At 51.8% G+C, this 15,426-nt stretch overlaps 1 protein-coding gene across 2 annotated transcripts in view; it reads left to right on the top strand.

Annotated features, from left to right (window-relative positions):
- Positions 1-15,426, top strand: part of ABCA3 (ATP binding cassette subfamily A member 3) — a 642,985-nt gene that overhangs the window by 518,134 nt on the left and 109,425 nt on the right. For both annotated transcript variants that reach the window (XM_086941282.1, XM_086941283.1), the window contains exon 22: positions 4-223. In XM_086941282.1, coding sequence (XP_086797408.1) covers positions 4-223 — 220 coding nt within the window. The remainder of the gene's footprint in view (positions 1-3; positions 224-15,426) is intronic.

The following is a 15,426-nucleotide window of genomic DNA, read 5'->3' as shown; positions in this document are numbered from 1 at the left end:
AAGGTGATTTTTCTAGCATTTGATGTCAAAGCATTCACTCAAAACAACCACCTGGTGGATGTCATGCTGATCTTCCTGCTGTATGGTTGGGCTGTCATCCCCCTCATGTACCTGCTCAGCTTCTTCTTCTCTGTTGCTGCCACTGCCTACACCCGCCTTACCATCTTCAACATTCTCTCTGGCACTGCCACCTTCCTGGCTGTCACCATCATGAGCATTCCAGGTGAGTGCATAACCTCCCCCTTGCCATCCTCATTTTGCAGGTGGCAGTAGTCCAGGAGCATTCCGTAAATGTGTACAGACTGAGTAACTCTGTGTCAAACTCAAGTTAATTGCAGCTGGTTTGACCCTATTTTAAAATTGTTGGACATAGTTAAACAGTCACCTGAGGGAAGCCTAGCTGAAGGACAAAGAGCAGAGCTAGGAAATGCATCATATATATTTACCATTAATCCCAGCAGTAGCAATAGCAGAAATGGCCTGAAGTTGAAATGTAAATGATCTTTCTCTCTTGGGAGAAGTGACATCTTATTGCATCATTTTGCAGAATAGCTTCAGAGCTATGTAACAGAAGAGAAGGACCTCAGCACCTGTATTCCTGAGCCCGATATGGTTGGTGTAGTGCAGTTTACCAGGTTTCATGTTAGGAGACTACAAAAGTCTTTTGGAGAATTTGTTATTTTCACAAATACCTAGCTGATAGAGAACACTAAATGCAGATTCCTTAACCTATAGTTATCCCCAGGCGTCAGACTGGACCCAGAACTTTTTAGAGAGCAGTACTCCTATGCACTGGTAGGTGTTGTTCTGTTTGACTTGGCTTTGTTGGCGTTGTCTACGCTGGAAGTGACGTGTGTGGTGCCTATGTAGGCGCCACACCAGCATGCTGACGTCCGTTCTTTTCTTTCCACACAGTCAGCGTAAATCCTGGAAGAGCTACCCCTGTGTGGTAACGGTCATCGAAAAATGTTTGTGGCAGACCTCATTTAGTGTACCTTTTGTGCTTAGTGCGCAACCCCAAAACCTTTGTCGACTGACTTGCCATTCACCAAAGGCCTTGAGGGAGTGCGCCCTCAAGCTCCTCGACTCTGAAACACACAAGATCTCGGTTGAGAGGAAGGTCCTGAGATCATGTGCGGAGGCACTCCAATCCGCTCATTGCTGCAGTCGAAGTAGTTGGGGAAATCAGGTAAGTCCACCCTCACAAGGAGAGCAAGAAGCCGAAAAGATTTTGACAGAGGTGCTTCGGCCGGGAGTTGCCCCCAACGAACAGCTATTCCCATTCAATAAATCTCTTACTGACGTCCTAGCCCGGGGCCTCATCCAAGCCCTGCATAGGGGCTTCTGTGCATAGGACTATTGCCTTTTGCCACTGTCCTGCTCTAGGGGTTCCCAGTTTCCACAACCAGCACACCACCCTGGAGTGTTTGATGGTCCAGGCCTCCACCTCCAAAGTTAACCCTGGTGCATTCCCTACCACTCCACAGTTTAGGGAATCCAAAAGCCTGGATGACTTTCTCCAGCCTGGCACTGCATCTTGTGGTGATACCCCCATACCATCTGGAAATCAGTTACGCAAGTGTTGCCCATGTTCTCAGAGGCAGCTCGAGCCATACTCTCTCAAACAGTTGCTAATGGGTGGGATGCAGCCAAGTTCACAATGTAGTTGGATATGACCACCTTGCTGGGCAGAGCAAATTCATAGTCGGTGGCCCTTAGACACCATGCCTGGCTGAGAACCACTGGCTTCTCAGGGGATGTCCAAGCTTCGTTCATGGATATGCTCTTTGATGGCTCCTCAGGGAGAAGGCAGCCTCAGCACTAGGGCCCTTTAACCCCTTCAGCGCTGATGACAAAGCCAGCTCGTCATGGGCATTACCTGCGCTGTGCTTATGACGCGCTGGCTTTGTCATGAACAATGGGCATCAAGGATCTTCTGCACCCAGCGGGAAAACCCATAGTACCCAAGGTGTTAAGGACAGAAGAGCTACAGCGAGGTCCTTGGGCCTTTCCATGGCCTTTTGTCAACCCTAATCCGCCTTTGCCCCCTTTTGTGGTCATGGAAGGGGCTTCCAACCACATCTTTACACACCCATCCACCCCGGCCTTCAAACAACAGTCTTTTTCATGGCCTAGTATGCTGTTCCTACTGACCACGTGGAACAGGCCGCCAGGGAACGAGTCAATCCACCCCACCTCTGCAGTCACAGCCTCCAAACCCCTTTACTCTTTCCTCTGACCATCATGGGCACCCAGCAGGGGCAGGATACGCCATCACCTGCACCACTGGAGATCAATAACTGTTGGAGTTTGCATTTTGTCCAAAGGGGCTACTCCTTCCTCTTTGTAACCACCCTGCACCCCAACACACATCCATGCCACCTACATACAACAAACTGACAGAGGACTACCTCTCCTTGCTCTTTCAGAAGGTATTAGGTTTCTGGCCAAGGGAACTATAGAGAAAGTGCTGGCATCAGAAGTAGGTCGTGATTGCTACTCTCTGTCCTATTCTAGACCTAAGCCTTCTCGATCTGTTCCTGAAAAAGAAAAAATTCAAAATGCTCATCCTCGCGCAAGTTTGTTTGCCCTGACCCCACTCGACCGGATAGTATTGCTGCACTTGCAGGACGCTTATTTTCGCATCCCATCCTTCCTGCCCTCAGGCGTTACCTTTGGTTCGAGGTAGGCCAAAGCGTTTTCAGTTTGCTTTGCTCTCCTATGGAATTACCAGCACCCCTCAGTGTTAACAAAAGTAATGGCGGAGGTTGCAGATCATCTGCAGAGGTCAGGAACTCCAGTCCTTCCCTACCTCTACAATTGACTGTTGAAGGGAGACTGAACCCAGGCAGTCGTCTCCCACCTTCAGACTACAGCAAACCTTCTGGACTCACTGGGGTTCACTATCAACGTGCTGAAGTCACACTTGACTCCTCAGACACTCCCTTTCATCTAAGCTGTTCTGGATACAGTGCATTTTTGTGTCTATCCTCCCGAGAAGCGAGACCAGGATATTCAGTCTATGATAACAATGTTTCAACCTCTATCCTGGATTTTGGGCCTCATGGCTTCCTGCATCCTTCGTGTGACACATGCCGTTTGCATATGAATACTCTGCAGTGGTACCATGAGTTCCAGTGGGCACAGCATCAGGGGAATGTCTCTGACTTGGTTCAGATCGCAGAGTGAGCTGCTAAAGACCTGCAGAGGTGGCTAACAAACTGTGATTGGGTCAGTGGCCGACCACTCTCCCTTCCCAAAGCAGAGCGGACTATGATGATAGAAGTGTGACATCTGAAAGAAACACGTTAGTGTTAGATTCCTTACCTTAGAATATCCCCAGGCGTCAGTCTGGATCCGGAAACTTTTGCGTAGCAGTACCCCTGCGCGTCGGTAGGCGTCGTCTGCAGGCGTCCCCTGCGGCTCCGCGTCCGTCGTCGGCGTCGTGCGCCGTGATGACGTCGCTGGAGTACATAGACGCCGCCTCCGCGCGCTGACGTCAGTTCTTCTTTTTTCCGCGCCAGTGGACGCAGATCTGAAGAGCAGTACTCCGGTCTTTGACCAAGTTTTTCGATTGTCTTTTTTCTCTATTGTGCCTGATAGGATGCCAGGATTTAAGAATTGCGATGGCTGTGAGCGCACGATGTCGGTCACAGACCATCACCGCCTCTGCCTCCGGTGTCTGGGCCCCGACCACGACGTGGGCTCCTGCGTCGACTGCCGGGCCCTTACCAACAAGGCTAGGCGGGAGCGGTCCCGCAAGCTACTGGAGCTCCGGGTGTCGGCCCCACGTCGGGACCGGGAGCGGTCCCGGTCCGGCCGGAGGTCGAGAGAGCGTTCGAGGGAGCGGTCGCGGAGCCGCGCCGGGCGCTCCGGAAGTCGACGCCACTCGTCATCCTCGTCAGGTAAGAAGCACAAGAAGTCGGGGCGTCGTCATCGTACCCCCGACTCCCCCCGACGCTCGCGCGATGCGGCCGGGGGCTCGGGTGACCCCAACCCCGCGGCTCCGCGAGAGTCGCCGGCGCGGCCTGCCCCATACCCTCCGGTCCCTGGGCATGGTGCGACGCCTGAGGAGATCGAGGCGTTCCTCATGGCCATGAGGGCGCTCGCTTCTCCGACGGGGCCTACGGCGCCTTCGGGCCCAGTGCTACCGTCTGGGGGCCCTGGCGGTTCGGGTGTCCCTGCCTCGGCGCCGTCGGGTGCTCCGGCCCCGGCGCCGCCGACGGCTCCGACCCCGGCGCCGCAGGGGCCTTCGGGATCGGCGCCGGCTGGTCTTCCGGCCTCCCCGGCGCCGTTGCCATCGGGGTTACCCCCGACGCCGCCCCCGCGCGGCGCCGGTTCTCCGCTGCCGGTTCCGGCCGGCGGTGGGGTTCCGACGCCGGCTCCGGGCGGCGCCGTCCCCTTACCTTCTCCGACGCCGGACGCGGCGCCGGACGGGCGTCGCTCGACGCCGGTCCCGGCGCCGATGGGGCCCATGAACCCCGAGGAGCCGGTCTTCATCATTGACTCCGAATACGGAGAGGATGAGGAGTACGGTGAAGGTTGGGAGGGGTCCGAGGACCCTCTGGCTCGCGAGTGCCAGTATGACCCGGACTGGACAGGTGACTTGGGGGATGCCAGTGGTTTGGACGACTCCCCTAACCCTGGTTTGATCTCTCCTCCTTCCGTGGCATCGGTGGAGGGAGCTGCCTATTCTGTGGTGCTGATGAGGGCTGCCAAGGCCTTAAACCTTGAGCTCCCCGTCGCGGCCGTGAGGCCTAACATCCTCACCGAGGTCTTCAAACCGCAGTCATGCCCACTGGAGCCTCTGCTGCCGTTTAATGAAGCCTTGTCTGACGTTCTGTTGGGCACGTGGTCCAGGCCCGCTTCAGGTGCGCCTGTTGATCGGAACGTGGCCAGGCGCCACCGTCCTTGTCCGGACGACCCCAAGTACCTGTCTACCCACCCCACTCCTGAGAGTCTGGTGATCCAGGCCTCGACCTCCCAGTCCGCATTCCCGTCGGCCCCGCCCGACCGGGAATCCAAGAGGTATGACCAGTTTGGCAAAAAGGTCTTCTCGTCCATTAGTTTGGGCCTGCGGTCTTGCAACACCGCCTGCCTCTTGGGCCGCTACACCCACTCTGTGTGGGATACGGTCGCGGAGCTGCTGCCAGAATGCCCCATGGAGGTGCGGGCAAAGCTCGGTCAGGCTGTGGCTGAGGGCCGAGATGCAGCGAAATATTCAATTCGGTGTGGTCTTGATACGACCGACTCGCTGGGCAGAGCTATGTCTACGACGGTGGCGATTCGTCGTCACGCCTGGCTGAGATCCGCCAATTTTTCGGCTGATGTCCAGAATACCCTGATGGACATGCCGTTTGATGGCTGTCACCTGTTCGGTGACAAAGCGGACCACGCGCTGGAACGCTTCAAGGACTCCAGGGTCACGGCCAAGTCCTTGGGTCTCTCGACCCAGCGTCAGCAACCGGGTTCGTTTCGTCCCTTTCGTGGCCAGGGAAGGGGCGCCCCCACACGTGCTGCCAGCCACGCGCCGCAACAATCCTTCCAACGCGGTGGCGGCCGTGGAAACCGCCGTGGTGGCGGTCGGGGACAACGGCGGGGTCAGGCCACACCTTCCCCCGCAGCATCTACCCCAAAATCCTCCTAGTCCGTGCTTTCGGCCCCATGTGACGCCAGTGGGTGGCAGGGTTCGCCATCACCACGCTCACTGGCGCACGATCACTTCGGACAGGTGGGTGCTGCAAATTGTCCGAAGGGGCTACTCCCTCCCCTTCGAGACCTCTCCTCCAGCCATGCCACCGCAGAACCACCGTGTGTCGGGGGACCACTTGACACTTCTGCAGGAGGAAGTTATGGCCCTCTTGGCCAAGGGGGCCATCGAGCGCGTTCCTGGGCCAGAAGTAGGGCGTGGTTGTTATTCCCACTACTTTCTGGTGCCCAAGAAGGACAAGGGGGGCCTACGTCCTATCTTGGATCTAAGGAACGTCAACGGCTTCCTCCGGAAGGAGAAGTTCAAGATGTTGACGTTAGCTCAGGTCTTGGCTGCTCTAGACCCGCAAGACTGGATGGTAGCGTTGGACTTGCAGGACGCCTATTTTCACATCCCCGTCCTGCCGGCCCACCGGCGTTACCTGCGGTTCACGGTAGGCCAGGAGCACTTTCAGTTTATCGTGCTCCCCTTCGGCCTTACCAGCGCCCCACGGGTGTTCACAAAGGTGATGGCGGTGGTCGCAGCCCATCTGCGCAGGTTAGGGGTTTCAGTCTTCCCCTACCTAGACGACTGGTTGTTGAAGGCGGGCTCGCCCCAGACAGTCGTCCACCACCTTCAGATGACGGCAGACCTCTTGCACGACCTGGGGTTCTCCATCAACGTGCCGAAATCACACCTGTGTCCCTCTCAAAAGCTCCTTTTCATCGGAGCGGTTCTGGACTCGGCGCAGTTTCGGGTTTATCCTCCGGAACGGCGGGTTCGGGATATTCAGGCTTTGATTCCCATCTTTCAGCCGCTATCCCGAGTCTCGGTCAGGTTGACGCTGCGGCTGCTGGGACTGATGGCTTCCTGCATCCTTCTGGTGCATCACGCCAGGTGGCGGATGCGGGCTCTGCAGTGGGACCTGAAGTTTCAGTGGGCCCAGCATCAGGGCAACTTGTCCGACCACGTCTTGATCTCGGAGGGCACTGCGAGACAACTGCAGTGGTGGCTTACGGACCGCGATTGGGTCAGGGGCAAGTCCCTCTCCCTTCCCCAACCGGAGCACGTTGTCGTGACGGACGCGTCCCTCCAGGGCTGGGGTGGCCACTTGGGAGAGGCAGAGATCAGAGGCATCTGGTCTCCGGCGGAGTCCCGGCTCCATATCAATCTGTTGGAGCTGCGGGCGATTCGTCTGGCACTGAAGGCATTCCTCCCCTTTGTCAACGGGAGTGTAGTGCAGGTGTTCACCGACAACACCACCGCCATGTGGTACTGCAACAAACAGGGCGGAGTGGGGTCGTGGACCCTTTGCCAGGAGGCTCTGCGCCTCTGGCAATGGCTGGAACGTCAGGGCGTGACTCTGACGGTTCAACACCTGGCAGGTTCTCTGAACGCCAGGGCGGACGAACTCAGCCGTCGGTGCTCGATGGATCACGAATGGCGTCTGAACTCGGACGTGGCGCAAGGCATCTTTCTGCAATGGGGAGAGCCTTGGTTAGATCTATTCGCCACAGAAGAGAACGCGCAATGTCATCAGTTCTGCGCGTTGGAGTTTCCAAGACGGCACTCGCACGGCGACGCCTTTCGGCGCGAGTGGAGTTGCGGTCTGTTATACGCCTTTCCGCCTATACCACTTCTGCCCAGAGTGCTGAAGAAGATCAGGCGCGACCGGGCCCAAGTTATCCTTGTGGCTCCGGACTGGGCTCGAAGGTACTGGTATCCCGAGCTACTCAGCATGTCAGTCGGTCCCCCGATCCGCCTGCCCCTTCAGGAGGACCTTCTGTCGCAGCAGCAGGGGACGGTCCTCCACCCGAACCTGTCCAGTCTCCACCTCCATGCTTGGAGATTGAGCGGCGGCAGTTGAGGCCATTTGACTTGCCTCCTGAAGTCTGTGATGTTATTCTGGCAGCCAGGCGTCCCTCCACTAAGTCGGTATACGCCTGTCGGTGGAACAGATTTGTGGCATGGTGCACAGCAAAGGCTGTGGATCCTCTTTCTGCCCCTCTTTCGGAGGTTCTTCTGTTTCTTCTTTCTCTTGCCCAGCAGGGCTCTGCTCTGGGCACTATCAAGGGCTACCTTTCTGCCCTTTCAGCCTTTTTGAGGCTTCCTGATCAGCCTTCTTTGTTCAAATCCCCGATTGTAACTCGATTCTTGAAAGGCATCACTCACATGTTTCCACCTGTTCCGTTTGTGATGCCTCAGTGGGATTTGAACCTGGTTCTAACTTTCCTGATGTGTGCTCCCTTTGAGCCCCTTCATTCTTGCCCTCTCCGTCTCCTGACTTTAAAGACGGCTTTCCTGGTGGCCATCACCTCTGCCAGGAGGGTGAGTGAGCTCCAGGCTCTTTCTGTCCAACCTCCCTTCCTGTCCATTCATCCTGACAAGGTGGTGCTGAGGACTAGACCTTCTTTCCTGCCCAAGGTTGTTTCGGCCTTTCACATCGGGCAGTCCATCACCCTCCCTTCCTTCTTCCCGCCTCCGCATCCTTCAAAGGATGATGAGCGGCTCCATCGTCTGGACCCAAAACGTGCGCTTTCATTTTACATGGATCGCACACGCCAGTTCCGGGTGGATGACCAACTGTTTGTTGGCTACGTGGGTGCGAAGAAGGGTCGGGCGGTTTGTAAACGAACCATCTCTCGATGGGTCGTCCTCTGCATCAAAGCGTGCTACTCTTTGGCTCGGAAGGAGCCTCCTGTTGGGCTGAGGGCCCATTCCACTCGGGCCACGGCGGCTACTACTGCCCTGGGCCGGGGAGTCCCCTTGCAGGACATTTGCCAGGCGGCTACGTGGGCCTCGCTGCACACCTTTGCGAGGCACTACTGCCTGGACAGTCAAGTCCGGAGGGATGGCTTCTTTGGCCGTTCTGTCCTCCAGGACTTTCTGGTGTAGTTTTGTATTGGTTCGCAGACCCACCACCGGGGTTGGTATTGCTGGGGTATGTATTCTAAGGTAAGGAATCTAACACTAACGTGTTTCTTTCAGATGAACAAGTTACTTACCTTCGGTAACGATATATCTGTAAGAAACATTAGTTAGTGTTAGATTCCTTACCGAACCCACCCATCCTCCCCGTTCTGCGAACTGATACCTAGGGTTAAGGTCATCCCTTTCAGGGCCCTAGTTTGTACATGGCACCAGTGTTGGTTCTCTCATGGCTCTGCGTCTCCTGGCGCGGAAATGCTGTGTGCAAAGAACTGACGTCAGCGCGCGGAGGCGGCGTCTATGTACTCCAGCGACGTCATCACGGCGCACGACGCCGACGACGGACGCGGAGCCGCAGGGGACGCCTGCAGACGACGCCTACCGACGCGCAGGGGTACTGCTACGCAAAAGTTTCCGGATCCAGACTGACGCCTGGGGATATTCTAAGGTAAGGAATCTAACACTAACTAATGTTTCTTACAGATATATCGTTACCGAAGGTAAGTAACTTGTTCGTCTGGGCTGCTGCAACAATATGGGTGAGGTGGAGATCAGAGGAGTCTGCTCTCTGATGGAATCTGAACTCCACATCAACCTGTTAGAGCTCTGAGCGATCCGGCTGGCATTGAAGTCCTTTCTTCCTTCATTCAGGGAAGGCTGGTACAGTAGTTCACGACAACACCACAGCCATGTGGTATTGCAAAAAACAGTGCAGGTTGAGGTGGTGGACCCTTTGTCAAGAGGCTCTGCACCTCTGGATATGGCTGGAATTTCAGGGCATATCCTTGGTTGTTCAGCACCTGGCGGACTCTCTGAATGCAATGGTGGAAGAACTAAGCAGTCAAAGCTTGTGTCTCTATCCGGAGGTGAGTAGGGTCTCTTACAAGAACGGGGAGACCTATTTATTTATTTTTTAACTTTATGTTCGAGGCATATGAGCTGCAGATTGTACACTATGCATAGATCGCCACCTAGTGTTGGGCCCGGATGTTTGCAGTTTGTTGTTGTCCTTAAAAGTTCTTTGGAAGTCACAAGATAGGTGACTCCTCCTTAGGACCACATTGCGCATGGGCATCGGCTCCATCCCCAGGTTGTTTTTTTACGCCATTGAGCTCGGATGTGTTTCCTGCGCTCCGGTTTGGCAGCAAATTTCCTTTGGCGCGCAATCCTCACCCAGTTCGATGGTATTGTCTGGATCGCTATCTACGACTCGATTTTCTACCAACTTCGAAGTCTTCTATTCGGGTCGGCGACGAAGGCCTTCGGGCCTACCTAGGCCTCACTTTCTGGCTCATTGAAAGGACGCCATTCAAGAAGTGTCCTCAATGTGGGTCAAAGTTTCCCCACACTGACCTACATGAGGTGTGCAACCTGTGCCTTTCACCGGAGCACGAGGCCAAAGACTGTTCGGCGTGTGCCTCATTCCGCTCCAAGAAAACGATCCGGGACCGACGAGCTCGAAGACCTATGGCTCGCTCGTCAGCTCCGATTCCAGACGACCTCTTCGAAGAGGGCGTCATCGTGCCAGAACACCAGCACGCCGAAGAGAGTATTAGATCATCAGATGCCGAAGACTCCAACATCGAGGAAGTCACTCCAGCTCAACGGGTCGTAAGTAAGGCCGTCGACCCCACCCCTTCCTCGACATCATTAAAAAAGGCTTCGGTCACACCCTCACCTTCGGGTTTGGGTGCACACCGAGAGACTGCTTCTAGCACCCCGCCTTCGGACCCTGCAAAGAAGACCACAAAGCCTTCAGGCGGCTCGGGCTCGAGCCAGCCTACTTCCGGTGCCGACCCAGTACCGGCACCGAAGAAAAAGCCATCTTCCTCTTCCACGTCGACTGTTGCTTCGACACCCAAGCACACAGCGCCGAAGACTGGCAGCGGTTCATCGACACCGAAACCGCACTCGGAGCCGAGTAAAAAATCTCCAGATTCCCATGCATCGGAGCCAAAAAAACTCTCGAAATCGAAAAAACAGGTTCCTGTAAAAGACACTTTGAAAGGGCACACTCCTAAGCCACCTGCCGACTTGGTGCCTAAAAAACCTATGGAGGCGAAAATGTCGACGCCAAAGGACCTACCTTGCTCACAAGAGCTTTTTACACCAGATCCACAACAAAAAACTCTTGTAAAGGATCCCAAAACTGGACAATTGACTCTCAGCTCCAAGAAGAGACCACTTGAGGCGCCAGCACCTCCTCCCCCTGCAAAGAAGAGAGACATTGCAACCTCTCCATTAAGGGTCCCTTCTCCTCCCCATACTATTCCTACTCATACACCTCCTCCAACACAGCATTCACCTACATCATCTCCTAATCCAGACGATGATGTACACACAGATTCTGATTATGAAGTTGGGGGTGCACATTACCCACCATAGGCTAATAGTCCCCCTCAGTCACCTTATCCATGGGTTGATTACAACACCCCTGATGTGCCTTATGTCCCACAGGATGATGTCTATCCTTCCAGACCTTCCCCACCAGAGGACACCATAGGTTTTAACCTGCTAGTCCAGAGGGCTGCACAATATCATGGGGTGGACTTACACACTGATGCAGTGGAGGAAGACTTCCTATTAGACACTTTTGACAACACACAAAGATCTACGGCCATCTTACCAATGCTTAAGGGCGTCATCAAGCACGCATCAGAGGTTGTTAAAGACCACGTTAGAGCTAGGGTCCTCAATCCCCGCATTGAGAAAAAATATAAAGCTGCTCCTGCAGACCCAGTTTATATTAAAGGCCCGGCACAATTAGGTTCTTTACTGATATCCAATGCACGTAAACGTGCTAATTCCCAAACAACAGGGGAAGCCTCACCACCAGACAAAAATATCTAAACTCCTTGTCGCCTCTGGCAAAAGACCTGCGGCACAAGCAGCTAACATCTGGCGCATTGCCAGCACCCAAGCCTTGCTGGCAAGATACGACAGGGCACATTATGACGAACTAGAGTCCCTAATGCAGCACCTACCAGACAAATACAAAAACAGGGCTAATGAACTTATACAGGAAGGTAAAAATATCACTAATACTTCCATCTGTTGTGCCCTAGACGCTGCAGATACTGCCTCAAGGGCAATCAATACCAGCACCTTACTACGAAGACATGCCTGGCTACGTATTTCCGGTTTTAAACCAGAGGAAGTGCAAAACTCCATACTTAATCAGCCATTTGATGAAACACACTTATTTGGCCCAAATGTTGACGTGTCTTTGGAAGAAAGACACTGACACTGCAAAATCTATGGGAGCCTTGCAGCAGCAAGCTCCCAGACGTTCTTTTCGTCGCTCATCGTACAGAGGCAACACAAGAGGCTACTCCTCAGAAAGTCCCTCCTCTTCCTACAAAACCCCTGGCCAATCCATATTCACCAAGGGCTACCAGAGAGGGGGTTACAGGGGTATCAACAACAAAGGCAGAGGCAAGAACAACACCTCCCGCTCTGCCTCCACCCCTACCCAAAGACTTTCCTCCCCTTCCCCCCCAACATTCCGCTCCTGTGGGGGAAAGACTCCAACAATTCCTGCTTGCATGGATCAACATCACATCAGAAAGGTGGGTGCAACAAATTATTCACTCCGGTTACTGTCTAGAATTAACATTTACCCCCCAAACATACCACCCAAACAGCGTCCAATGTCACAAGAACATCTGTCACTGTTCAAGCAAGAAGTAGTATCTTCAATTTATTTGAATATGATTTGGAACTCGATTGAGATCCACATATAAAAACATATTTAGCAACAGAAATTCCAAAAGCATAAAATCCACAAAGTACCTTCCATTTATAGAAAAACCAAAATATAAGAATCACTTCTATTAATATAATTCTAGAAAACATTTTAAAAAGTTAAACATTCTGAAACAGAACATTTCATTGGGAGGGTTGAAAGTGGCATCACGTAAAGATTTAGCAGAGGAAATGCTTAACTATAAACAAATTGGTCTTACCCACTTACGACGGTGGGCCATTAGAGCGGGGCATATAAAAAGGATGTGCGCAATATCCTGAATTGAATTGTCATTGCTGCATAAATTACATTTGTCTGAACCACCCTGCCATCTGGCTTGTAATTTGTTTAGAGGGAGAAGATCATATCTCAGGAGGAACTAAAAACGGCGTAAGCCGTGAGGAAGGGTCCAGGATGCATAAGGTTGTATATGTTTAAATGAGTAAGAGTTGACAACCTCAGTGACACCTTTCTTTGCAATAAGGATATCTCTATCCCTCCTAAAACTTAACTCCCAAGTTGCCCGTTTTAATGACAGCTTTAGCTGATATGGCGTTAATGAGAAAAGAGTGGATTCCTCCAATTCTAAAAAAGTGACAGCCCTTCTAAAATTCTTTAGAAGTAAGGAATATTCATTCATGGGACCCAGTAATTCCTTTTTAATCAGAGATCTTAAAGTAGCTGATTTGCCCTTGGCTAGGTTGAAAACCCAACGTATAACTCCTGCCAGGGCCTGTACCCAGGTACTTTGAATGCCCAATTCAAGCCTGAGGGATTCCACTCTACAGGCATTATTGACCGACAATAAATGTCGCAATAAACTACCCTCGATAGTATCTAGGAAACCCCATTGACTCAAATCAATTAGCTCGATGCCATAGAGCAGGGAAGCTGGAATTTTTGCTCGAAAGGCCTCCAACAGATGTACAAAATGTCTTCTTCCAGTAGCCTTATAAAGGGCACTCAGTCCATTTCCCTGGGTCTTGGCTTTCCTAATGTTATTGTCTATGTGTGGCTTGGTACTTAAGTTGCTACATACTATTTTCCCCAGGAAAACATAAGATTTTACAATTTCAAGTTTCTCGTTACTCAAAAACCAACTAAAGTTTCCGGATTTCGATTTTCTTTTCCCTGTAATACACATTACCTTACTTCTGGACATGTTAATTTTCAAATGATGGGACTCAGCGAAACGATGTAATGCATGCAGACGATTATTTAGTCCTTTTGGAGTAAGGTCCAAGAGAAGGATATCGTCTGCATACATTAGGCATATGACCGGTTTGTCCCCTAAAGTGGGAGCAATTCCTTTGCTTAGGGATAAAAACTGGGGTAAGTCACAAACATAAAGAGAAAACAACAAAGGAGCCAATAAACAACCCTGTTTTAGACCATTAGCTGTGGGAATTGCTTGGGATAGTCCTCTCTCTCCACCCAGCAATACTCTACACCAGGTATCAGAGTGGAGTTCCTGAATTAGATTTAACATCCTAGCTGGCATACCCAAAGTGAGTAGTTTCTTCCACAGCAAGGGACGATCAACTTTGTCGAAGGCCATGGAGAAATCGATAAAGGCTGCATAGACCCCCCCCTCCTCAGACCCTGATATATTTATCAGTTATTACTTGGAGAGCGGTTAAGTTATCCAAGGTACCGTGGTTCTTTCGGAATCCCGTCTGTTCTAGGGGAAGTACATTTGCTTGGTCCACCCAATCATTAATTTGTTTCAAGAGACAACTTGCAAACACTTTGCCACTTGCATCAAGAGGGCAATTTGGCGATAGTTTTGGGGAGATAGTCGGTCTCCCTTTTTAAAAAGGGGCACTAAGATACTCCCTTTCCACGAAGGGAGGATCTTTCCGCTAGTGAAACAGGTGTTAAACACAGGGCATAACAATTTACTCCATTTCATGCCATTTTGCTTTAGAACAGAGATGGGAAGTTCATCCGGCCCCATTGCCCCGGATGAGCGCATTTCCTTTATAGCTATTTCAATGTCCTTTTCAGATAAGGGGGCCAAAGGTTGATTGCTCTCTTTAAAACCTATAGGGGAGACCCCTACTCCATTATTTGCATAGAGAGATGTGACATAATCCACCCATGATTGTTCTTCGATGGGGATAGGAAGCGGTCTGATTCTTGATCCACACCCCTCACCTATGAGGGACCAAAACTGTCTCATTTCTCCTTTGAAGGCTGCCTCTTAGTTTTATCCAAATAATATCCTCCCCTTCTTTCCGTAATTTCGCTTGTTGCCTTTTCCTCCTTCTTTTTAATAAAGTTACTCTGTGTGATATTTCTGCAGTTTTACACAGATATTGTTCCCTTACTAGCTTATTTATTTCTGTATTAAGTAAACGTAGGGGACAAGGAGGTATTGCAAAGCACCTTTTCTTAATTGGTTTTTTAGCTACCGATATCACTAGTTTCATAAAATCTTGGAAACACGCAATTGCGAGACCATGCCACATAGCAAGATCATCAATTGCAGCGTCAAGAACTCTCTCCAGATCTTGTTCTGCTTTTGTGTTCCAATAACATCTTCCTGATTTCACTCCAAAACTTACCAGGTCACCATTTAGAGACCATTGGTCAGATTTGGGAGGATTTATATTCAAAGAGGAAGAGAGTAGTTTATGGTCGCTAAAAACCGTTAGTAGAGAAGTAGTATCACTGCTAGAAAAAAGTGCAATAGAACTAGTTCCTCTGCACCAGCAAAACAAGGGGGTTTACTCTCTATATTTTCTAATCCCAAAGAAGGACGGCTCTCTAAGGCCTATTTTAGACCTCAGACCGCTAAACATATACATACAGTCAGACCATTTTCACATGGTCACACTCCAGCAAGTCCTTCCTCTCTTGTCACAAGACGACTTCCTGGCTACTCTAGACCTCAAGGAAACATACTTCCACATTCCCATTCACAAAGCTCACAGGAAGTATCTCAGGTTTGTAATAGACGGTCAGCACTACCAATTCAAATTACTCCCATTCGGAGTCACAACAGCACCAAGGGTGTACACCAAATGCTTGGCAGTGGTGGCAGCGCATCTACGAAGACAGC

The sequence above is a fragment of the Lissotriton vulgaris genome, chromosome 10 (genome assembly GCF_964263255.1).
Source record: "Lissotriton vulgaris chromosome 10, aLisVul1.2, whole genome shotgun sequence".
NCBI classification, from domain to species: domain Eukaryota; kingdom Metazoa; phylum Chordata; class Amphibia; order Caudata; family Salamandridae; genus Lissotriton; species Lissotriton vulgaris.
Note: the sequence above shows the minus strand (reverse complement) of the source record. Positions and strands in the feature narration are given on the sequence as shown.